The 23,339-nt window shown below is 51.1% G+C and overlaps 8 protein-coding genes across 8 annotated transcripts; 6 read left to right on the top strand and 2 right to left on the bottom strand.

Annotated features, from left to right (window-relative positions):
* Positions 1-1,367, top strand: EDD37DRAFT_131376 (Vps51/Vps67-domain-containing protein). The gene has a single exon (XM_062809429.1). The coding sequence runs from the start codon at positions 149-151 to the stop codon at positions 1,127-1,129; it is 981 nt and encodes a 326-aa protein (XP_062666647.1). The 5' UTR covers positions 1-148; the 3' UTR covers positions 1,130-1,367.
* Positions 1,368-2,047: 680 nt separating this feature from the next.
* EDD37DRAFT_131332 (VID27 cytoplasmic protein-domain-containing protein) lies at positions 2,048-4,974 on the bottom strand. Its single transcript, XM_062809427.1, has 2 exons — positions 4,687-4,974; positions 2,048-4,615 (listed from the first exon to the last, which is right to left on the bottom strand). Exons 1-2 carry the CDS (start codon positions 4,703-4,705, stop codon positions 2,235-2,237), a joined length of 2,400 nt encoding a protein of 799 aa, XP_062666646.1. The 5' UTR covers positions 4,706-4,974; the 3' UTR covers positions 2,048-2,234.
* A 90-nt stretch (positions 4,975-5,064) lies between these two features.
* On the top strand, positions 5,065-6,608 carry EDD37DRAFT_130149 (uncharacterized protein). The gene has a single exon (XM_062809423.1). The coding sequence runs from the start codon at positions 5,234-5,236 to the stop codon at positions 6,341-6,343; it is 1,110 nt and encodes a 369-aa protein (XP_062666645.1). The 5' UTR covers positions 5,065-5,233; the 3' UTR covers positions 6,344-6,608.
* A 2,629-nt stretch (positions 6,609-9,237) lies between these two features.
* On the top strand, positions 9,238-10,233 carry EDD37DRAFT_612223 (uncharacterized protein; the record flags this gene model as incomplete). The annotated part of the gene is made up of 3 exons (XM_062815343.1): positions 9,238-9,333; positions 9,392-9,489; positions 9,552-10,233. The coding sequence occupies 3 exons, from the start codon at positions 9,238-9,240 to the stop codon at positions 10,231-10,233; spliced, it is 876 nt and encodes a 291-aa protein (XP_062666644.1).
* A 1,353-nt stretch (positions 10,234-11,586) lies between these two features.
* On the top strand, positions 11,587-13,056 carry EDD37DRAFT_130154 (aldose 1-epimerase). Its single transcript, XM_062809425.1, has 2 exons — positions 11,587-12,405; positions 12,460-13,056. The coding sequence occupies exons 1-2, from the start codon at positions 11,915-11,917 to the stop codon at positions 12,959-12,961; spliced, it is 993 nt and encodes a 330-aa protein (XP_062666643.1). The 5' UTR covers positions 11,587-11,914; the 3' UTR covers positions 12,962-13,056.
* An 803-nt stretch (positions 13,057-13,859) lies between these two features.
* Positions 13,860-14,675, top strand: EDD37DRAFT_612221 (uncharacterized protein; the record flags this gene model as incomplete). Its single annotated transcript, XM_062815342.1, has 5 exons — positions 13,860-13,978; positions 14,016-14,088; positions 14,124-14,196; positions 14,219-14,350; positions 14,437-14,675. The coding sequence occupies 5 exons, from the start codon at positions 13,860-13,862 to the stop codon at positions 14,673-14,675; spliced, it is 636 nt and encodes a 211-aa protein (XP_062666642.1).
* Positions 14,676-15,111: 436 nt separating this feature from the next.
* EDD37DRAFT_612220 (uncharacterized protein) lies at positions 15,112-15,504 on the top strand (the record flags this gene model as incomplete). Its single annotated transcript, XM_062815341.1, has 1 exon — positions 15,112-15,504. The coding sequence occupies one exon, from the start codon at positions 15,112-15,114 to the stop codon at positions 15,502-15,504; it is 393 nt and encodes a 130-aa protein (XP_062666641.1).
* A 1,738-nt stretch (positions 15,505-17,242) lies between these two features.
* On the bottom strand, positions 17,243-23,236 carry EDD37DRAFT_569056 (anaphase-promoting complex component APC1; the record flags this gene model as incomplete). Its single annotated transcript, XM_062814209.1, has 1 exon — positions 17,243-23,236. One exon carries the CDS (start codon positions 23,234-23,236, stop codon positions 17,243-17,245), a length of 5,994 nt encoding a protein of 1,997 aa, XP_062666640.1.
* Positions 23,237-23,339: the final 103 nt, after the last annotated feature.

The following is a 23,339-nucleotide window of genomic DNA, read 5'->3' as shown; positions in this document are numbered from 1 at the left end:
ACGGCTTCGGCACTCGCAAAATGCCAGAAGACACTACGATACATCCTAAATACTCAACTGCAGAAAGCAGTCTAAATCTGTACTGAGCTGTTTCCAGCCTGTGTGCGCCCGGAAACATCCTCGGCGATGTAGCTGCACTTCGTCAATCATGGCTTCCATAACCTCACCTCGCCCCGAGTCTCCTGCAATTCCTCGAATCACATCCCCTTCGACTCCCAGTGCAAGTGGCACACCCACCTCCTCCGTGCGGCCGTCCTTCGATATTCCAAGAAGCGACACCGCCTCACCAGCCCTGCCACAACATGGCACGCCGGTTCCCAACCCCGCCCAAAGACGCAACCGCGCTGCCTTACGCGACTACTATAACCTAAAAGCACGAAACGCTGCGGCCGGGGCCGGGGCTGGTGCGGACTACGACCTCAGCCGAAAGACGAGTATCGTGTCAAACGCATCAGACTCGACTATAACCTCTTACCCCGCCGCCAATGCCGACTCCTCGTCTCTAACCACTCAATTGGACGAACCGTCCTTCGACGCGGAAGCCTACGTCTCCGAACTGCTCAAGACCGCCAGTCTACGAGACATACTGAAGACAGAGAGCGCACTGGTCAGCGAGATCCGAAACCTCGATGGCGAGCGCAAGGCCCTCGTCTACGACAACTACAGCAAATTGATCAAGGCGGTGGGCACGATCGCCGAAATGCAGAAGGGCATGCACAAGCGTGAACCGGATCGACTCAGCGTACTGGGCATACGCAAGGATCCGGAACCGGGCCTGGACGGCGTAGAGAAACTTGGGGAGAAGCTGGATGGGTTGCTCGAGACGGTGAAGCAGCTGGGGCCTCAGCAGACGGAGGATACGAAGATATTCGTCGAAGCGAGAGAAAAGAGACGGCAGAAGGAGACGGTAAAGTGGGCACTGGATGCACCATCTCGGTTGCGGGGCATGCTTGCCAGAGGCGATAGAGATGGGGCCGAGCAGGAGTACCAATCTGCCCTGCAGCTATTGGACCAGTGGAAGGGAGTTACTGGTGTAAGCGGGCTTCGCGTAAGGTGTGAGCAGATCATGAAGCAGTCGGAGAATCCAGACCAACATGCAGACGAGCATGAGGAAGAATCCGAAACATGAGTCTGTAACTACGGCTCGAACTCAACACAATGTTTGATTTCAATCAGCGCAGCTCCTGTACCGGGACACCGAGTCTCTATGTCGACTCTGCACCAGTGACAAGAGGTCTCATGTCAGTCCTAGGAGACCAGGCCGATCAGATAGCCAGGATGCAATCTCCTCGGATTCTGCCTCACCCACCACGACTTGGCATGACCGCACCGTCTCACTGCCATGTCACGAGCAAAAAGAATGCAACCCGAACTCAAGAGAATTCCCAAAAATAATGATATCGAACCCCAGCCAAGGCAGAGAAAACATTCAATCTAGGGGATTGTCGAAGACAGTCCACATCCTTGGTTGGGGTCACAGGCAGAGAAAACCTTCAATCTGGGTGAACCTCATAAAGAGGTCCAACATCCTGTGTGGAGTGATATCAAGTTGAGTATAGCATGAGAATAACGAATACTCATCAAGCTAAACCAACTGAACCATTACAAAGAGCAGATGGTACCAATGAATTGGTGGCCAGAATTCACGGTCTCAAAGATATAAACCCTGTCACTGGATCATGTGATTGATGAACAAATGCTTCGGGCGGTCGAGCACTGCTGTCTACCTAGGACAGTGAATGCGCGGACAAGTGAGGCGATAATCCGGCACGCCCTCGGAACTGAGGAAACGAAGCGTTCTTCGGGACAGTCGAGACGAGAGTTACGTCCATGCATAATGCTCCATGTTGACAAGTTCATTGCGATTTCTATTTAGAACTATCTACCTGAGCAGCATCCACTGAGCTCCTCAAAGCCCGTGGTGGCCACATAATGGGACGAAGAAGGACTCAATACTCCAGTCGTTATGCCATTGGGCTCTTTCATGGCCATAAAACCCTTGCGCCTTTGCATTCCAGGTAGTCAGACATGTCTCCACGTCTCGAAAATTGGGGGTATCAAAACAAGAAGCCAAGAAAAGTACTAAAGTCAACGATGAAAGCTGGTGCTGCAGCATGTCTTCCACCACCGGGTTGAACTCCAAGAAAAGCAGGAAGCACCGAGTCCTGCATCATTCGCAACAGCATGCTCATCTCAAATGCGCAGTAGCATCAGGTCAAGATCTTGCCCCTTCCTCAATAAGGACTGTTGACGATCTCTTCCCTTAGATGGCTCTGCCTACCGCTACGTCTCGGTGTAGCCAAGGCACCTCCGCTTTTTCTTGCTGCCGGTCCTGCGATGCTCTCTCTGGTTGGCTTCTTGAAGCTGCGGCGACTGACCATATCAACCTCATTCGGCAGCGCAAGGATGACGTTCTTATCCGAACCAAATTCGAAATTATCCGCCATGACTTGTGCACTGTAACGCTTGATCTGGTACGGGTCTTTGTTGCCAGCGAGTACCTTCTTAAGGTTCCAAGTAACGAGGAAAGGACCTGTTGATGTTATGATGCTGGTCTCGGGGTTTTCTGGTGAAGCGTTGAACTTGGCCGTAGTAAATGACAGAGGTGCGCCCGTTTCATGTTGGAATTGTGCGACATGGCTTGGTGTAAGAGCTAGACGACGGGGTTGAGGTTTGCTGTCCTTGGCGAAGGAACGCTCGAAACCCAGCTTGCCCTCGTTCTTGCCCTCCTTCTGAAGAGTGTCGATCAGGAGAAGATAGGTACGGCAAGTAGCAAGGAGCCATCGGCCATCGGCACTGACATCTAGACCAATAATAGCTTCACCCAGAGCAGGTATATGTGTTTTGGCATTCACGCCCAGACGATCGAAGAGGCGAACGTCACCCTTGTTTGATGCCACAGCCAGGTGGCCCTTCTCCGTAGTTGCTGCAGCGGAGAAGTCATTCTTGGACACGTATTGTTTCAATTGATCCTCCACGAGCTTGTTGCCAGCAACGCGAGGGTCGATCCGGAAGAGCGCATTCTTGCTGTGACCAATAAAAGTCTGTGCGGCGGTTTGCTGCGCGAACTTGGTTTCGGGCACAAAGTTGGTCACAGGAATATCGTCATGGACCTTCCATTCGTCAACGACCTTGCCATACTCCAAATCCATTCGGTAAAGGGCATTGGGGTTGCTTTCATCCTGAAGCACCATGTTTTGGTCCTCGGAATGGAGCATGACTTTGCCTGGTCTGAATAGCTTTCCTTTGGGTGTTTCTACTTTGGAGATATTCGTGGTGAACTCCAGGTGTCTGTTGGGGAGATGCTTGAATACACCAATCTTGGATCCGCGAATGACGAAGGACCGATCGTGTTTAGTTCCGACAGCCAGTTGTGAGTTGACATTGCCATCTTGATTGTCCAAATCGACATCGTCTTCGGACTCATCTGTGTCATAGTGCTCACTGCGTTGGCCGCCTTCAGAATCTTCTTCTTCCTCTTCCTCTTCTTCGGCCTCCTCTTGCTCTTCCGGCACATCGTCCATGGTCAACTCATTGAAGGCTTCAAAGACATATTCACGGTCCTGCTCTTTGACCTTTGACCATTTCATCTCGTTCAGCTGTTCCCACAATGCTTGCATGATCCCCTCTTGAAAGTTCTCCAAGGTAGCCTGATCGCGGAAGCGTAGAAGCCACGAGTAAGCTGATCCATCATCCGTATAGTGATTAAAGATCGCCGATAGATATTCAAAGTTGAACACAGGGTTGATGTCAGCTACAACTTCTTGGCCGAGCCATTCTTTCCCGTCGGAGCTTGTGATTTGCAGCCAGTATCGCCAGTTGCCTAGATCGGTAACAACAGCGGTTACGGAAGGGTCTTGGATAACGAAGCTGGAGGTGGGGAAGTCGAAGAGATGCAGCTCAGCGTGCTGCTTTGTGAGAACCTCGCCAGAGCTGGGGGCAGTCTTGGCTGTAGGCGCTTGAGTGGATTCTGTCTCTCTTGGTTTGGCCACATTGGCTTTCTTTGGAGTCGATTTTACATCTTTTGCCATTCTTGCGGCCGACTCTTTGGAGGTAGGTTGTGGCTCTTGGGGAGGAGAGACAGAAGGAGCAGCAGGAATCGCGTCTTCGGAATCGAAGTAGAATTCTTGGAGGTCGGCGTCGGTGGCTGTTTGTGCTGACGTGCGGTGTTTTCTTTCGTACTGGCAGTCCACAGCTGCTAATAGGAACGTTTGAATCTTCTCTTCGCCAACTGAAGAGTCGCAGACAAATTCGTAGAGGTCGCCAGGATCGCCGCTCAAGTCTCGCCAAGCTAGTATCGTCTCGCCACCTGATCTCTTCTCTGACCTGAAGTGCAGACTCTGATCAAGAAGAAAGGTTTTCTCGTCCTTATCTAGAGAGTCTACTCCGTCGGGGTCGTCTTCTTCTGCTAGCTCTTCTTCTCCTTCCTCGTAGGCACGTTGTACAACAAGCTGGTACTGAAACTCTTGCCCAGTCCTGCGAATACTGGCCACGGCGTCTTTATAGATGAGTTCGGAGTAGCCTTTGGGTGAAAGGGGACGGACGAGATACAGTTGGCCCTGCGGGATCTCTGTGATGACCTCTTTGGACGCGTCTCCGAAGAGGTATTTACTGACTAGATGTGGAACACAGGTCAGTCCATGTCTTGCGCGAAATTTAGAACAGAGGCGTTGGTGCTGCGCTTACCATTCTTGATCATAAACATATTGATGGCGGGGTATGGCAGAAAGGGCGGGACAAATCAGCAAAGTGCCCGAGGCAAGCGCACCGCAGAGTTGGCGGTCGGTCGATGATGGTGGCAATGCGCTGAAGTATCTGGTGCAGGAAAAGATGGGAGAAAGAGAGAAGCAGCAATCGATACACTTAATTATTGATGCCAGAGTGCAAAGTGAACTTTCAACAAGTTGTGCCGCATGACGCAACAAAAAGCCCGTTACTAGGCAGAGCGCAGTTAAGGTACTAGGCTGCAATCCACCAAGGCACAAGGCTGCCAGAGAACGAATCATGTCGCCTGCCCTGATCAACCACCAAGTACTAGTACCTAATATGTAGCCTGACGGGCCGAGATGTGTCAATGAGGCTGAAACCAAAACACGACCATAATCGCAACCGCCTGCGCCTGCGCTCCAATTTACAGCGTAGTGACAGCAACCTGAAAGATCTCATGGAAAATCCTACGACGTCTATTGCTCCTCCTTGACACAGTGGTGCTAAAGACTCATGAGAAACACTCATGGCTTCCGAAGACGAGCCTGGTCGACGGAACTCCAGCCCCCAACCGACTACACAGTCACCAACTCTGGCAGATAACCCCTACAACCCCAACTCAGCCGCCTACTTGGCCTATCCTGTCAAGCATGTCGTATCAAGCCTGTACCGGCGAATGACCGAGCCTCCAGACAATCCTGTGAACAAATTGCTTGACGCTCCTAACGTACGCTCCTCCTCAGGTGCATACACCCCACCGAAGAGAACACAATCTCCCTTTCAACCTCCGCCACTCACTCCCCTGGAATTGAGGCATACACTACCAACAAGAGCAGCAGACTCACTGCTGTTGACGCGTTCTCTGGCTGAAGAGATTCGTCTCTTGATTCCACCAAGGCTTCAGCTGATTGACAAGTGGAGGCTGGCGTACTCATTAGAGGCGCACGGAGCATCATTATCGACGCTATACGAACATTGTGCCAATGTCTCTACATATACTCAACGATCAGGCTATGTCCTTGTCGTACGAGATGGCTCTACGGCGGCTGGACAAGGATCAGTTTTTGGTGCCTACCTCTCCGACTCTCCGAAACCTTCGCTGCATTACTTCGGGACAGGAGAATGCTTTTTGTGGCGAGCCAGCATCTTGCCGACTCTGAGAAACCTATCCGTCTCCCTTGGTAACACGTCAAACTCGCCGTCGCATTCGCAAGATCTGCTGGAGTTGGCCGGACTGCCTCCTCCTCCGAGCGCAGATACTACCAACCTTCAACGAGCAACAACGATCCGAGGCGAGCGACAGACATCTTCGGTTTCGAAACCGACATCACCAATGGGAGTCCCTGCCGAGAAGCAAGCGCTTGCACCTATGCCGCCACCTCGATCTGAAACGTCTACGCCTGACCGGATTCGTTTCAAAGCCTTTCCTTATAGTGGAATCAACGACTTTTTGATCTACTGCGAGTCAGGCTACCTGTCCATTGGAGGCGGCGATGGCCATTACGGACTGTGGCTAGATGATGCCCTTGACAACGGTGTCAGCGAGACCTGTCCGACGTTCGGCAATGAACCCTTAAGTGACGAAGGACGACGCTTCGAGGTGATAGGCGTGGAAGTATGGTACGTGGGGGCGTGACGAACTGGGACGCACACTATCGGCAACCTCGCCGCTGACAAAGAAACCTGCATTTGAGCTTCCGGGACGTCTGACCATTCCTGCGCTATGCTTTAGCGGCCCGGTCTCGGTACCATTACGAGCGGGAGATCCTCGCAGGGAGACGCTTAGCTGACGCACCGGCACGATTGCTCATGCTTGTCAACCCTCGACAGTCCAGCGGGCCGCAAGAAGGAAGCCGGGCTCCATGAGCCAGTCCCGCTGTACCTCAGCAACTGTCATAATTCTACCATCACAAGAGCTGTATACCGCCGAAACTCAATGAAAGACCCTGGTTCATCTACACCGTCGTCGAAATACATGGTTTGATGCCAGAGGCATATCTTTCAGCACCACCTGTAATGGAGAGAGGCTGGAAGATCTAATAGACGCAGAAGCTAAGCATAATGTGCCGGCGCAGGACCCGTCGCAGTGGAGTGTTCTGCATGCTGTGTCATAATGCCGCATCAACAAGGTTCAGAGATCTTCTCGATTGCGCTTCAACCTCCACCTAGACAACATGCCACCTGCTACGGACGAACAGGATGGACGGTCTTTTGAGGCATGGCATGCTGCGCCTTTTCTGATTGCCACAAGTGTTTCGCCCTCTGGCTGTCAGTCGGCCCTGTAAGCGGGTCCACTGCTCCGGAAGCTCTCCTCGCGCCGAAGCCCGTTTCGATGAGATGCGATGCTTATATAGAGAGGTTCTGCGATGCACATGGTGCACTTTGAGTTTCGGCCCTTTGACTACCGAGGCTTGTGGAGTGCTCCAAAGCACCCTGGAAGCTACCGCCTCATCAAGCAAGTACAAGGGAAGATTTAGTCCCTCAATGGATCCGCATGAAGTGATCTGCGGGCGATCATGGTTGTGGTGTGATGGTTCTGTCTGGATGGCGAAATTCCATGTGCCCGTCATCTGCAGGTTGTCAACGTAAGAAGGAAATGCGATTAACATCGCATGTGCTTGGAAGCGATAAGGTTGTCACCGTTGCTATGGTCAAATCAAATAAACCATGTCATCATGGGACTCGTCCCGGACGCGTTAGAAGCCAATGGTGCGGTGTCCACTCGGCATTCGGAGTGTCCATGGAGATACCTCAGAGTACCGTCCGATCAAAGTCAGATGAGACATGAGCAATACCACAGTAAGCGAAGGTTGAGAAATAAAGCATATCCAGGTACATACCGAGGCCGGTGTTTAGTGATAACAAAAGGTGCCTTCAAGATGCCGTGCGACGCGAAAAGGAAGATGCCGACAAGCCAATCATGATATCCAGCACAACTACTGCAACAGGAAATAGTCTAAACCCAAAGAGGATTATTCAGCATTCATACCCTATTCTGCAAATATCAACATGAGAGGAACTATACTAGCCCGGGCAGAAGTCGAAGTTATGTTGACCTGAAGGGGGTATAATGCAGGTACAGTGCTTCGGGTGATTCAGTGTTAGTCATGGGTAATAATGATGAAGATGGGAATATGGGGACCAAGGAATCGCTCAGCAAAAGAACAGCCGGTATACAAAGTATTCGTCTGAATCTATCCGCTCCATGTAATTATTGCTGTACTGTGACCTTAATCACTTGTAACGCAACTTGAGGTCTGCTTATGCATAACGCTGCCACTGCATAATATGGGATTGTGAAGGCCGGCATGTCACATTAGTCCGGATGCTTAGCCCGAACAGGAAATGGTCGGTGTAATTTCACCCTGTCATGCACAATTTTCATATGATACACAATAATCCGAATAGCACCAAAATATTACACGAATAGCTGCCAACGAACTCGGAATACAGCTGAGTGATTTCTTTTCGAACCCGAGCGTCTTTCGGTTCTTGTATTGCACTTTCCTCCGAGGCCTACGAGTATAGCATACGAGTATAGCATACGAGTACAGCATGCAATTTGTCGAGTTACATGTCAATCTACACAGTACGTCATGCACTATCGACCCTCGAAGCCGAATCCGTCTAACCCACCGAAAACGGTGAATCTCGCTCTTTCGCAATACCGCATTGACCGTGGCCGAACTATGACCCTGCCGATTTGCCCGGGGACAGCAACTGCAAAGAACAACGAAAGAAGGGATGCTACAACATTTTCTCCGAGATGGAGTCGAACTGGCACATTCATCACAAAACCGCTCACCACCCCCATCTTGACTAAACCTGATCAGTGCGTGGATTGGCTTTATGACTGTGACTGACACAGCATCTTAGGCCCAAAGACTAATCGCATCAATCCGTGCAGCATCATGTCATCAAAAGGTAAAGGAAAAGTCTCCCTCGTACCCGATAATACCAGCACAAGTTACAGTGCTACAGGGGGTCCAGGAACGTTTACATTTTAGTTCCGTACCCACACCCACCTTACCTCACCACACAGTACACCCCCCGGTTCATGCATCTGTTCTGTAGAGAGCAGATTTGTGTACGTGCGCGCTGCATCAAACCTTTCTGCCCGATTTCCCTGTGCGGTTCTGTGCTCATCAATGTCCCCTTACCAATGATTGCCTCATCGCTCATCCAAACCAGACAGGGCGGATCCACCATGTCTACTACTCCATGCGAATTACACTACTCGTCCGCTTAGTAACCCAGCCTTTGCTCACGATATATAGGGCCTTGTCGCGCTCGATACCCTCCGCCTCCCCATGTGCACATACCCACCTTGGCTCATATATCACTCTAGTGGTCATTCCAATAAGACGCCCTGCCCGTGTCGTGCTTTTGCCCTCGCATGACTGTCTGACCACATCGACACCATATCTTACGTACCTTGGTCACCTCGTCGACACCTGGATAGATATTGTCAATATTTACCTTCTTCCCCCTCCTGGTATTGGATTAACCCCGGCAATGGGCTCCTCAATCATGACGCCTCCTCTGGAACCATCATCACCTATGGACGGTGGAATTCGAAAACGAGTATGCAAAGCCTGCGATCGATGTCGCCTGAAGAAGTCAAAGGTTCGTCAAGCGACAGCTTCCCTGCAATATTGGGTTTTGAGTCTAACCCGTCTCCTAGTGCGACGGTGCCAGCCCTTGCGGTCGATGTAAGGCTGACAACGCCATCTGTGTCTTTGGCGAACGCAAAAAGTCCCATGACAAGATCTATCCCAAAGGGTAGGTCACTAGCCATACCCTAACTACAATTGAATTCTGTGGCTGACTCAATTTGTGTACAGCTACGTAGAAATGCTCGAGAGTCAACAAGCACAGCTCGTCTCCGGTCTACAAGAACTCTACAAGCGACTTCAAGACGGTCAAGGCTGGACCGGATCACCCTTGAAGGAGACCAGCAATGGCATGCCATTGACGCACGACATTCTCGAACGATTAGGAGCCTTGAAGCAGGATGGCAATGTCACGCATGAAGGCTTCGAGGAGGACCTCAATGTTCTGCAGCAAAGACTAATCACTGATGGTGCTGGCTTCATGCAACGACAACACTCACACGACTCGCATTCGGACACCAGTGCCCCGTCCCCCGTCTACGAGCCTGTCGCTCAGAGACTCAACTTTTCTAAGCCTTTCAATCTCAATCAACTACCTCCCACGCCTCCGAACCGAAGTCCTTATCCTCACAACGTTCGAGCCGTCCCTACAAAATCACATACCTACCCCCACGCCGCCACCACTCATTCGAATCTCAGCTGGAATACCCCAATCTCCGAATTTGACGACTCGATGGACTTCATCAACCAGTTCGAGTCGCCCATGATGGACCCGTCAATAGACTTGACATCTTTTCCGCCAGCAATGTTTCAAGATCCCATGATCTCTGCGGCGATCAATCCCTGTCTAACGATGAAAGACTGGGCAGACCAGGAGGATCTGCAGCGGTTCTTTAATCCGACCATGGTTTGATTGGCTGGCTTCGACATGATTTCTTGACCTTCATTTGTAATGCATCTCAACAGCGGGCGAATCGGCGTTAGGACAACTCACTTTCGGATATCCGAAACCGACTCGAGTCAAGGCGGCTGGGGTTGTACGAAAGGTACTTTCACGAAAGAAAGCCCAATAAGAGGTTTAAGTCCATGACTATTTCAGCGTCATTATGAACATTGGTAACCCGGCCGGGCGGTTGGGTCTTCGTGGCGTCTACGGGATCGATCAAGCTGCGGAGCTTTGGTCGCCCACGGCAGTTACCTTGAGAAGGGCAATACGGGAAGGTTGAAATGGTACGACTCGTCGACAATCGTTTACGTTGACGGATGACTCCCTCAGATACCATATGCCATGTAATACGGGGGAAAGCACTCCCATGTGGAAATGAAACGATGAACACAGGCTCCTCCAAGAAAAGGTGTGAGTCTGGAATTTTGGACTTTTGTTGGCCTCATCAGCCACGATCACTTTACCATAATCGTCGCAATACCCTAGGGCTGTTGACGTTGGCCTCTTCGTCAAGTTGCCGTAGACCGCACACGACCACAGCCCATCTCATGAAGATGTACAGCCGTTAGAATTGACATCATCTAACGACCCCACAAACCAAATATTGCTCGAATTCGAGACTTGCGCTTATCCTTGCTTTTTATCTCTCCACATGTTATTGATGAAGCAGCACTACTCAAGCAAGGATACGATATCCGTGATCGCTGAAGAATGAATAGCCGGAGCGTTGCGTTGTTTTGTCCTATAACACAGCAGCTATCTTACGCTACCAGCTTAGAGGCACATAGTACACGTGTACTACTACATGCCAACAAGTAGTGCTGCGCGAGAGAGTCATCACTCATGCTAAGCGAGCCCTCCTGGTTTCCGCTGTCATGTACGATCATGTACTGGCTACTGGGTTCGATGTCACGATCTCGGCAGAAGGCATCAAAGCGTCGGGCGGGTCGATCCCAACGCACAACGCTTTGTATCCTTTTGGACGTCCCCATATTCCAAAAAGTTGTTTATCGATAAAGTTCACGGCCCGGTTTCGTCACCACTTTTGGAACAATGAAAGTTGACGTTGCACTTCTCCTCGGGCTGTTTGACGAATGGCCATTCTCTCCATCAGGAACCAAGGACTCGATTCGGAGCCTTAGCATGATTGCATTCTGCTCTGTCGCGTTATGCTTTATGGAGGGGACGAAGACTGCTAATTCGCCGCTTGTCAGGACTGCCCCTCCCCCATATTCGTACCCAGAAGATGAGTAAGTCCTTTAGGCTTCTGATGAATTTCGGTCAGGTATCCTGTGCAAATCACCAACGATGGCACATGCTCTAATAAACGTCAGTTGAGCTTCGTCCATCGATCTGCTTTCCTATGATATACTCTCTCCGCATGTGCCAATGACTAGTTCTTGGTACGTCCCTGAATTCAGCCTCCGGCAAAATTCAAAGAACGGTAGGCCGGTTAAAATGATGGGGGCAAACTGTCGTTCTCCAACTACATCATTATCAAAACCTCGAGTTGCTTCATGATTCTCAGCCTTGAATTTCATTTGCCTCGTTGGTCACCGCTTCTTGACGTTGTGATCTGCCCCTGTTCTCGCCTGCCTTGACTTCCCACAAACATCTTGGATTGCACTTGCCGACCCCAAAAAGAGTCATGTCGTCAGAATCCAACTTCTCCTTCCTACCACAGGGAGCCATCATCCAAGAATTCAAAGTCGCTGGCCATAACATCGTCTTGGGCTATCCCCACCCAGAACCGTATGCGACATCGCCATTCTTTGGAGAAACGATTGGTCGGATTGCGAACCGTATTGGCAATTCTGAATTTGAGCTTAACGGCAAAACTTACAAGTTGCATGCCAATGAGGGCACATCTCATCTCCACGGCGGAAAGCAGGGCTGGGGTAAGAAGCATTTCGACGGCCCGAAACCCGTCAATCGACACGGCAAGGAGAGTGTGCTCTTCACCTATACATCACCCGATGGCGACGAAGGATACCCTGGTACCGTGGAACTGAAAGTCTGGTATACTGCTGGGACCGAATCAGAGGATGGTGTATCGAAAACTGTTCTCCAGACAGAGTATGAAGTAGAACTGGTTGGTTCGGAATGTGAAGAGACGATCGTCAATGTCACCAACCATGGGTAAGTGTGTGGTTTTGTGTAGTCCCAGAGGCGAAATGTTTACATTGCGGGCAGGTACTTCAACATCGGCGATGGCCCTACCATTGAAGGTACGGAAGTGACGCTACACACTTCGAAGTACTTGGTCGTGGATGATAAGAACATCCCCACTGGTAAAATTGAAGATTTTCCGGGTGTGCAGGCAGGGAAGATGTTTGTCCTTGGTCCTGTAGAGCCTGATATCGACCACTGCTTCGTGGTGGACACCGACACCAAGGATCTTCCCCTGGATACTCGGGAACGTCCATTGAAACCTCTGATCAGTGTTGCGCACCCCAACACCAACTTACATCTCGACATCCTCTCGACAGAGCCATCCTTTCAGTTCTACACCGGCAAACATATCAATACCACAGCCACTGCGGGCACACCTGCACGAGGATCGCGGGCGGGCTTCTGCTGTGAAGCCGCGCGATTCATTGGCGCTGTGAATGTGCCTGAGTGGAGGAATCAGGTCATACTGAAACGTGGTCAAGTTTGGGGCGCCAAAACCGTCCACAAGGCTTGGAAAGCATAGTCAGACGACGCAGCTGGATAGACGGAGACCATGTCGGCTCGGTACATGAGTGCTTCGCCCACCCTAGTGTTCTTGGTCTTCACTTCGTCGCGCGTCGGACCAAGGAAGGTTCCGGCTAGCGACCTCTTGGACTGGTCCTTCTAGAATCTGGCATGGCGAGCAATTGGATGGTTCGTCTGCGCGAAGCCTCATGCAGGGCGTCCATGGTCAGACACACAACGCTATCAGCCTTACCGATCCGCAGTCCCAGGGTTTATCGATAGAGACGAGGCATGCAAAAAGAGGAGAAATCGCGCATGCCGAATTCCCATCTCATATGACTCCTTTTTTCCTTTTCTCTGGTTCACATAAATGCCTCATATTGGGACTACAGGTGCAAGCGCACAATGTCCGTTTTATGGGGAGAAGGCGAAGCTTTGATATTATTCATCATAAGCCCATTTTTTCTATCATGGGTGTGGAATTTGAGATGGCATCTCGGCCGTATGATAAGTCCGAGTGCGGAAGAATATCCGAACACTGGATTTACTTTTGCACTTTCTGGTCGATCACTCTTTTTCAGGGACTGCCAGCATCCGAGTGTACGACGTGGGGTTTGTCTAGTCGAGCCCGGTCAGCCTCGTGATCATTTTTGAGCGGAATCTTCACCGTCGATAACCAGCGCTTGTACGGTGTTGAGTACGACTAAGTGAAAGAGATCGAAATCGACGTCACCAAGGAATGTGTATTAGACTCGGTCCTGAAACATCACCGTCCGGCCCGGTACAGGCACATCAGGATGAATATCCGCACAGACTGAAGAAATTCGGTTTCCGGAAACCTTTGATTGACAGATTTTTGTGTGACCCTTAACTCTAAGGTCGATCAAACAACATTAAAAAATCTCCACCAGGACGCTATGGGCATGCAACTAACGGCTTCAAGTAAGCCCCTTGATCGATCGGATATCGATGCCTCCGATGCCGAACACCAATTCGTTGTGAAGGTGTGGCTGGCAGATTCTTGGTTCGCAATCCCGTAAGGATGGCCTGAGGACTTATTGCTAGCTATCCAGCCAAACAACACTACAAATGTCATTGGACGGTAAAGAAAATCTGCTACAGACGCCTGAAACGATAAGAATCCAGGTACGTTATCAGATTTCAGGCCGACCATAGTTTAGACCGGGCAAGGTTGGACAAAAGTCACACCCGAAGAGGCACGAGATGCGATGGCGCAGCCTAGCTTACAAGGCGGTTCGTTGATGCTGACTTCTAGAACAACCTATTGTTCGTATTCGACGCGAGAAGCTCATCAATCAACCGTGGAGCGTAATCAAGGGGACAGGCTGGGCATTATCAGGCATCAGCAATATATCAAATCAAGGTCCTGCCGTGCACGACTTGCCAGGTGAGATTCCATTGGACAGCCACGAGGCACGCCTATGCTGCACCATTCTCAACATGAGAATAAGAGGAACCTCTTACTATTTTCAGGCCCAGACTCTGGGCACCTAGACGACGTACTCGGCAGCAAGTATCAGCCCAGTCAAAGTATTTGCTATCCAGGCGATGTACTCATGCTCAGCTTCGCTCCCGCAATGGTTCTTGAGGCGGCGGCAGTGCAGCATAAGTTACAGCCAAGAACTCTAAGAAAACGAGGGGTCAAGAGTACGCGCAAGACATCCTGGGCCTACGGTGGTGCTGGCTGGCTCAGGGCTATGCAACATGGGTAAGCTTGGTCGCTTTCGAAAGGAACAATGCCAATGCCACGAACGTGGAGGGCGATGCTCGCATATTTGCAAGAATTTTAGATGTTCTTGTTTCGGTCTTGGGGCCTCTTGTCCTTTGCCATGTTACCAAATTGAGGTGGAGACCGAGTGGAAACGAAATCATACGATTCTCAGGTCGCCGTCGGTCAAGAAGAAGCTAAGGTCAAACCCCGACCCGGGCGTGTCCACTTTGTACGAGCCTGGCAGGTTCAGGCGTGCTAACCTCGTACCCCCTCTCCAAGCACTCGGCGTGCCGGTTGTTGGATGACCCTCAGGTCATTATTATTAGTGCCACGTCCTGGAGTGCATATGCTCGCTGCATAACCCTCTTTTTCGGGCAAGTCTTGCGTGGCGTAAGCCGTGTTACGACGATACTCCCCGGTACAGATGAATGCTTCGAATGACTCCGTCTTTTGCGACCGGTATTGCCATTTCAATTTATGCGCACATGACCAGCAGCAACTCTCGAATCTTCACGTCTTACTCGGCTTTCCTTTATCTTATCGGCAATGTAATCAAACCTTTCTACTGTGGATTGGATCGTCAAGACGTCGAAAGATGGTCGCAGGAGATGTTATCGCGTCATCCTGTTGACTTCAACAACATGGCAAGCATCACAGAACTTCTCAACGAGTTCCCCCCAACCAGAAGGCGAGCAGAGATAGGCAACGTGCACGCATATCATGCACAATCAAGTGCTGCCACGAAGACGTGGTGTTTGGCTCCCAACAAACCCTCAACTCCTCACATTCGATACTCTTCCCCTTTCGAGCCTATCTGCGAACGTGGCTGATTGGTCTCGCACATGCTGAGTAAGAACTGCTCACCAAATCAAAGCTGGGCAATCGCTCGTTCTAGAGTTTCACATTCTGCCGTCTGATTGCTTTGTCAACACAAACACCTGTACACATTTTGCCCCCCGCCGGCGCATCGCCTTGGCCTGGCGCCAAACCTGACATGGTAGTATAGGTGCCGCAGTGTCCTAGGCATGGCCTCGGTGATCAAGGTAGCGAGAGTTTGGCAGCCCTGCTGAGAAGGCCAATGCTGGTTGACGAGTGCAGCATGCAAGCCAACCATTCAGGCCTCCTGTCTATGGAGCTCTACCGACTTACCGAGTACGGGCTTTTCCCGCTTAGGGAACAGTTCACCTTATGTAACTGGGTAGCCGGGCTTGCTGATCCAATCGCTCGATAACAACTACTAGTGTTCATGCCGTGCGTCGAGAAAGCTTGTTTCACTTGTTGCACGAGTAGATGCAGCTGCAAGTTCCTGAGTCATCAATCCTACCAAGTGCCCTGCCTTTCAGGGACCACTTGACCTACCACAGTACGAGGAACACTCAGCAATGCTAAGTTCAGGCCGGGAGCTCTAGCCTAGACCTTCTTGGCCTTTTAAATAGACCCGTGGATCTGGGTATGAAACTCTCCAGATTACTATGTAGGTCGCCGTGCATACCTACAGTAACTTAGTCCATGGGATCTTGATCACGGCATCAAGATAACGACACTACAGAGTATGTGAATCTCCCAAAAGGGTTGTGGCTTGGTTCCTCACCAACCCAAACCTGATCCAACACTGTCCTGTGCGGTGCAGGACCGTTGAACTTCGTGTTGCAGGATCGAAGAAAGCTTACAACCCACCACACCGAGAAGCAGCAGGTCTAGGCTAATGACTGGTCCACACGCCGTATGCTGTTTACTTCCCGCCAAAGCACGATGGCAGGCGCACGTTCTCAGCAATTGGCCTTCCCCATTATTTTTATATCAGGGTACTTTGTAGGAAAGTACAAGGTGTCACAAAGACTGAAAGCTGAAGCTGAAACTGAAACTGAAGACATGAACCGCTGATGTGCTGCTAAATGCACTGGCATCTATGTCACACCGGCATCACCTACTAGGTACCAACATTTGAGCAACGTCTGCGGGGAGGACAGAGCAAGGGCCATGGACTTTTCCTAATAGGCACATTGGAAGGGACAATAGACATGTGGAATGTACCATCCTGACAAAGCCCGAGTCTCGACCTCGACCTTGACGTCGGCGGTTGACCGACCCAAGCGAGACAAGCATCAGCGATCACTATTGTATCATTTCAACGACGTCCCAGGAACACTTCAAGGCCGGAGGATTGTGAGACTCAGATCGGACCGAGGAATTCGGGAGGTCGACCCGCAAATGTGAAAGAGCCTCAAGTATTCTGACGGTACTCTCGGGGGAGATGACGTTTCTTTGTGAAAGGAGCCTCAAAACTGCTTGAACGACGATGCGGCTGTCGCGAACTAAGCCTTCCAACTGTTATAGCCATGTTGACCCTAATGCATGCTCGCAATTTTCTACTTCACACAACGCACCGCACGTTGAATGCTGGCCGGGCTTCATGAACACACGCATGGCCACCACGCCTCCTGGGCCAAGCTGTTGCCCGCCATGCCATATTACTCGTACAGTATACCGAGATCAGTATGTATTCCCCAATGCGTAGGGCAAAGGGGTTAGAGCAAAGACCAGTACAGGTCAACCTGGCTGATCAGATCATTGATCGTCGTCACTGCCCTGAGTCGCAGTCGTAGTCATATTCCACACCCTCCACCTCAACCGCTCAATGACCTCCCTCCTCCACCACGTACCGCCCGAATTGCTGAACCACTTATTGTCAATCTCATCATCATTGCCGTCGCCAATCTGCTCATCGTCTGTTTCCCAGCGATCGAACCATGCGAACAACAACCTCAGCTGCCACAATTTGTCTTTCTCCATCAAATTCTGATCAGGTAGTAGAACGTCCTTTTCCAGCTCCAGCCGTGAGTCCACCACCGTGGTCTGTAACAATTCGTCGACGTTCCATTCGCCAACCGGTGTCGGACCAAGAACAAGCGCTCTTTCAGCGTGGTCGAAGTCTTTGAATGAATCCAGCTCGAATACCCAACCGAAGGGATTGCCCTGCTTGGGCGAGTGATGTGCAACCACACCTACACCGGCCAAACCACTGCCGCCGTGTACATGGCCTGCGACAGCATTGGGATCAACACTGGGAATTCCTTGTACCTCGCTCAAGGCCTGCAGCTCCGCGTTGAATAGGTCCCGAGACGGTCGATCATAAGCGGCGCGCCGTCGAAGGACAACATTGACGCCATTCTCGGCCTTGATCTTGTCCTGAAGTTGCTTGTCATTCAATTCAAGTACCGCGTCCCAGAATCCTTCGCCTTTGACCTGAACAGATTTTATGGTGTTGAACTCGGGTATCAGTCCAGGCAGGGGAATCGTCTTCGTCGTCCCGTCTTTGAGGTAAATCGTTCCACTAACACCACCAACGACTGAACCACCTGCATCCCCATCTCTGGGCACAAGACACCTGGCTTCGGTAGCTAGTACCCACAAGTGGCGGAGTGCTTGGAGGTGACCACTATTGTCGAGCACGTCGTTGGGAAAGAGGGGATAGAAGGCAATGCATAGACTTGCCACGGCGAGTTTGGACGTGCCGAACGTCTTTGTCCCACCAGCCAAGAACAGCGTACCCAACGCCATATGTGCTGCCAGGTGGCTGCCAAAGGGCGTATCTTTGTCCGTTCGCCCATGGAGGGCACGCAGACGCCGCACAACATGCAAGTCACCTGAGCCCGCCATGACGGATGCTGTCGCGAGGGCGAGAGTATCCAGACAATTTCGCACACTGTTCAACGTCACTCTGGCATCATAACTGTGAGCAGGCAAGCGACTAAGTCTGAGGAATTGATCCAGGTAGGAAATCAGGAGATCCCGTGCATCGATACATTGTGATCCTGCGAACCTCAAGGCTATGGCAAGGCATATTCCAGCAACGATATTCAAAAAAGGCATATCCTCTGTGCTGAGGTGTTTGCTGGATCGGAGGTCCGCACGCCCTCTGTAGGGTTTGGGAAGCGATGCCTTGACGAAATCGTGCGTTGGCACCATCGAATCCCACATGATGAGGTGTCGTGCAAGGGTCCGAAGAAGGAAGATATCTGGTCGAACATAATCAAACTGGTGCAGAGTGTCTGGGACGTCGACTTTGCTGGCTATGGCTTCATCATTTGTCTTGAGGAAAATGAACGCGATGGCCATGACAGCTCCAGCCGTGGCGCGGTCAAGAACATGAACCATATTCACATTCTTGGTTCCCACAGCTATTGAGAGCAGCCTCTCGACGACGTTCATATCATGGAGACCATGGAGACGTTTGCCCTGACCTAGATTGATGAGCCCTAAAGAGAATCCGGCGGCTAAGCGGTAGCCCTCATCACGAAGCACCGTATCGGAAGCCGCGCCTTCTTCGGGATCGTTGTTCTCAATCTCTGAGAGCATGACCTCGGACATTCGACGATGCTGAGAGCCGTAGTACAGCAGTCCGATGCCCATTATTCCAGTAGTTTGGGTGAGTGGTGACAGATTCAGTTCCGCGGCACCAGGAGGAAGTAAGCGCGTAACGTGGACTGACAAGAGACGAGTTACCAAGGTGTCCATGGTGCCGAGTGAAGACACAGAGAGTCCGAGAAGTAGACCAACAGATGTCATGGTATGCTTTGGTGTGAGATATTTGAAGGCCACCCACTTGGCCAACGTTTTCAAGTGGCCGTTGAGACCCAGAGCGAGCAGAAAGCCTGCATGTCGGTTCGTCAATTCAGGTGGCTTGTTGTACAATATCCAGGAGGTATCAATGCCTTGAGCGTCATTTGAGATCATCAAACCCATTGAGGCCCCATTGTGGAAGAAAGCCCAACACACCTTTTCTTCGGTAAATGTTGCTTTGTCGGCGCTGAATGTCATTGCTTGTGTACTCTCGGTGGCGTTCCTCGGTTTCATGATGCATTGCAGGCTGAAGGCTGGAATAGGCACTCTTTCCGTAAGAAGAGGAACTCGAGCGTTGAAATGCATCATGCCTCGTCCTGCTGCAACGGACAAAGTGCGACGAGTCACATGCTGGGCCAGCTCCTTTTGGGCTTCCAGGAGTTCAACCTCAGTCCACTCAGGTTCGGGCGTACATTCGACCACGGGAGGCCGTGTCTGGTTGACAAGCTTTGAGGCTTCTGGAAAACGGCGATCTTTACTGAAAATCAGGCGGGTGATTGCATGTCTGTCAGCTTCAGAAGACGCGTCCCAACGTTGGAGTGATTCTGCTTCGAGCGCGGAATTGCAGATGCTGTGATAATCCCGCAACGCATCATGATGCAGAGAAACATGCGGTCTGCTTGCATGACCACCAATTTCCGACTTGGGTGTCTCCCTGTCCTTTAGTAGAGAAAGAGCACGGTCGGGACCAAGATTTCCACTCGTTGCTCTCTTCTTGGAGGCAAGAGCCTGGCAGAAAGCCGCAGCCACTCCATCCGGCAGAGTTTTCATCTGGCATTCAGTCATTCCCGACTTAGACAATGTTTGGATAGTCCGCTCTGACCCAGCCTGATTGGTCGCTTCGTACAAAAAGGTCAGGAGTGCTAAGGTCCGTGGAGTCAACTCAGCCATGTACCACTGGCGTGCGGCCGAGCCTTTCATTTTTGCCTCTATGATGGTGTCCAGCGTCAGAAATTGTGGTGGAGGATTGCCACAGATACATTGTTCGATATACTCGTAAATTGAGGACGGTGGAAAAGGTTGACCCGGCATTGACAAACCATCAATAAGCGACTGATCATATAAACATTTGTTAGCCTCAGAAGATTCAAACTCGTAGTAAGTGCCAGACTCGGCCGTCCAGTCTCTCCATTGAAGCCAGTACCCAAGCTGGGCCATGACCGTTACCAAATTGCCCTGCGACTTTTGGTATTTGATATTGGAGGTGACGTTTAGTTTGCTCTCTTCGTACAAGACGTGAAGACCCAGCAGAATGCTTGGGACGGCGTTGCACCGCTGTTCTCGTTCCCGATTTATCGACGTGGGTAGATAGCCTTCCGGTCCAAGTGCACTTTCTCCAGCCGGAGACTGTGTATACTCTTTTGCTAGGACAACACATTTGGCCAGGAATGGGCTCTTCTTGTCGGTGACATTTTCGGCAGAAGAGGTTGTGTTCAACATCCTAGCCGACTTGGACTTGAACGTGGTAGGTGAATGGTTTGAATGCTTCCGCAGGAGCCAATTCCAGGCTGGCCCACGTATGCCGGCATACATGGTCATATCATGCTCTTCGTAATGCATAGCTTCGTAATTCGTAAGGTCAACGGCGCTCCCACTGCTCGACCGGAGAAGAGCCCCCTTCTTCCGTCGCTGACTTGGGGAAGGGTTTGGATTCTGGCTGTTGATAAAGGGTATAGCGAGCGAAAACAGAACGATTATCATCACGACCCATTCCGAGTTGGCTGATGGTTCCCTAACCTCCAACCATCGTGAGACTTCCCAGAATGCAATTAACAGACTTTCACGCTGATCTGTACCCAGCACTATGTCACACATCTTCAGGATGTCCAGCACCAAAGGATCGGCAGGCGCAAGCCGGAGTTGCAAGGCATGTCGACGTCGGTCTTGATCAACTGCATAGAAACGTCCCCGTGCAGCCGAACCATGTAGAGCTCGTATCTGCACTTCTGTTGCGGGAATGATCCTTCGGCTACCCGTGTCCTTGTCTTTTCGAGGACTGAAATACTGCGAGCCGGTGAACGGGTCATATATCGCAAATCTCGGCGGAAGCCCAATTCTAAAGGACGGAGACCACGGTGCTTCGAGCTGTAAGATGAAACCCTCGTTGCGGGATTCGGTCAGGATGATCATACGTTGAACATCCCCTTCTCCAACCTTGCAGATATCCTTGACCTTGGATATTCTGCGCACCAGTGTACATTTTAGCTCGACAGGTTCTTGCCTTGACGACGGTCTTTCGCTGTTGTTCTGAGCCTTTGTCCTCTGCCAGACTCGCACAATGCTGAGTTCCTGTAAGCTCTTGTCCAAGACACACAAGTAGAGCGAGGCCGGTTTAGGTTGTCCTCCTGATAAGGTCGTATAGGCTTTCAGCGTTACCACTTTAACATCAATAGGCACATCTATACCTTCATGTGTCTGCTGTCGTGGAAATTCGTTGACTCTGAAGAAGCCGATATCTCTGGGTAGGTCGCTGGCTGCATTGTCCAGTGTTTCCTCTTCGAGAAGAGTTGACTTTCGTAATGGGTCCATCTCGTCTAGAAGTCCCCGAGCGGAGATGTCTAGAAATGAAGTTGCACCGCTGAAGGCAGATGTGTTTGTGGGGAAGGAGCTTCTTCGTCGTAGCCCAAAGCTTTGCCGGTCATTGACACCTCCCAAGGACTCACCACGTCTAACTGCTCTGTTAAGACTATGCCGACCGCTGTGTCCCATAGCAATATCGTTGAAGGTGGTTCGGTCTGCTGCAGAACCAAGATCTGTTCGTGCCAGCATTGAACTGATTCTGCGTGCGGACCGGGTCTGAACTCCAACATCGCCGAATTCGGGACCGAGTTGTATTGCCAGATCGTCCACAGGCAACGAATCTTGTTCTTGCTTCACGGGAAATGGGCTGGCTTCTGGAAACTGCTGGCCCGGCGGCCCCAGGCCTTCTCTCAAATCCTTTGGTCGCCGCGACGGTTGAGGTGCATGCCCTCCATCTCGCTTGTGAATGTTTGAGCTTTTCCTGATACTGCTTCGTGACTTGGCCATCCGAGTGTCCCCGTCATGTTCTTCGGCTGCAACATGTGAACTTACACGCCATACTGTAAACATGAAAGTTTTCTCGTTCAGCGTCAAGGCCAGGCAGACAGGTGGCTGTCCCTCTTTTCCTTGAGCGTCGAATTCGGTAAAGCGAGAGACAAACAATATCCTCTCCGATTTGGGAAGGGCTTTGCATTGGTCCAAAGGCTCACCTTTACGAAGCGAACTGCAGACCACGAGGCCTAGTTCGGACATGACCTGGATGAATGAAAAGGTCCGCGGCATGCCACTGTTCTTCGCCGACTCAAGATTCGTGGTCCATGGCTGTCGTACTGGTAGAACCAGAGACGGTCTTGAGCTGTTTCCTCCAATGGTAGTAGTGGTCTCGTTGATGGTGCTGAGATCCTGATGCATAGGCGCAACTTGACCATGCAATTCATCCTCTGCCAATTTCCTCTGCAACATGAACCCTGAGGGAAATGGAAAGGCTGACTCAACCTCAAATGAGAGGGGGATAACGTATCCATCACCAGACAGCAGAAAGATATGAGCCTGAGTTTTGAGCACAACCACAAGACCGCGGTCCACGGCCTCGTCTTTCTTTGTCCGCTCCTCGGTGTGGCTGGGTACTCCGTCCTGGTCCTGTTTGGAAGAGAAACTCGTAATGAAGGCTTGTAGGATTTGCTCTCCCTCAACCGTCAAATTGAACACTCTTTTTATCATGCCATTCCTGGACCAGACGGCGCAATGCTTGGTAGTAAGAATCTCCTCTTCCACGAAATCCAATTCACGATCAGCCGAGCCATGGAAGATAGTCCAGCTGTATAAAGCTGGGGAGGGGTCTGGTGGTAGAATCGACTCGGCGATGAGGTATGGTAAAGCACTCGGTTCATGGAGGCCGAGCGACTGGATTGAACTCATGCTTGTGAGACTGCCGTAAAAGATCGATCGACATTAGGCGTGTCTCGTAGATTGAAGGCAGCGCAACCATATTCTCAACGTATGGCCCATGGCACGCTTTGTA

This window comes from Exophiala viscosa (assembly GCF_022695815.1).
Source record: "Exophiala viscosa unplaced genomic scaffold EDD37scaffold_11, whole genome shotgun sequence".
Classification (NCBI taxonomy): Eukaryota; Fungi; Ascomycota; class Eurotiomycetes; order Chaetothyriales; family Herpotrichiellaceae; genus Exophiala; species Exophiala viscosa.
Note: the sequence above shows the minus strand (reverse complement) of the source record. Positions and strands in the feature narration are given on the sequence as shown.

Excerpts from the sequence above, each read along its gene's own strand:
- EDD37DRAFT_130149 (XM_062809423.1), top strand. The coding sequence starts at position 5,234 with ATGGCTTCCGAAGACGAGCCTGGTCGACGGAACTCCAGCCCCCAACCG.
- EDD37DRAFT_130154 (XM_062809425.1), top strand. The coding sequence starts at position 11,915 with ATGTCGTCAGAATCCAACTTCTCCTTCCTACCACAGGGAGCCATCATC. Across the intron at positions 12,406-12,459 it reads GTCAATGTCACCAACCATGG|GTACTTCAACATCGGCGATG; the intron begins GTAAGTGTGTGG and ends CATTGCGGGCAG.
- EDD37DRAFT_131376 (XM_062809429.1), top strand. The coding sequence starts at position 149 with ATGGCTTCCATAACCTCACCTCGCCCCGAGTCTCCTGCAATTCCTCGA.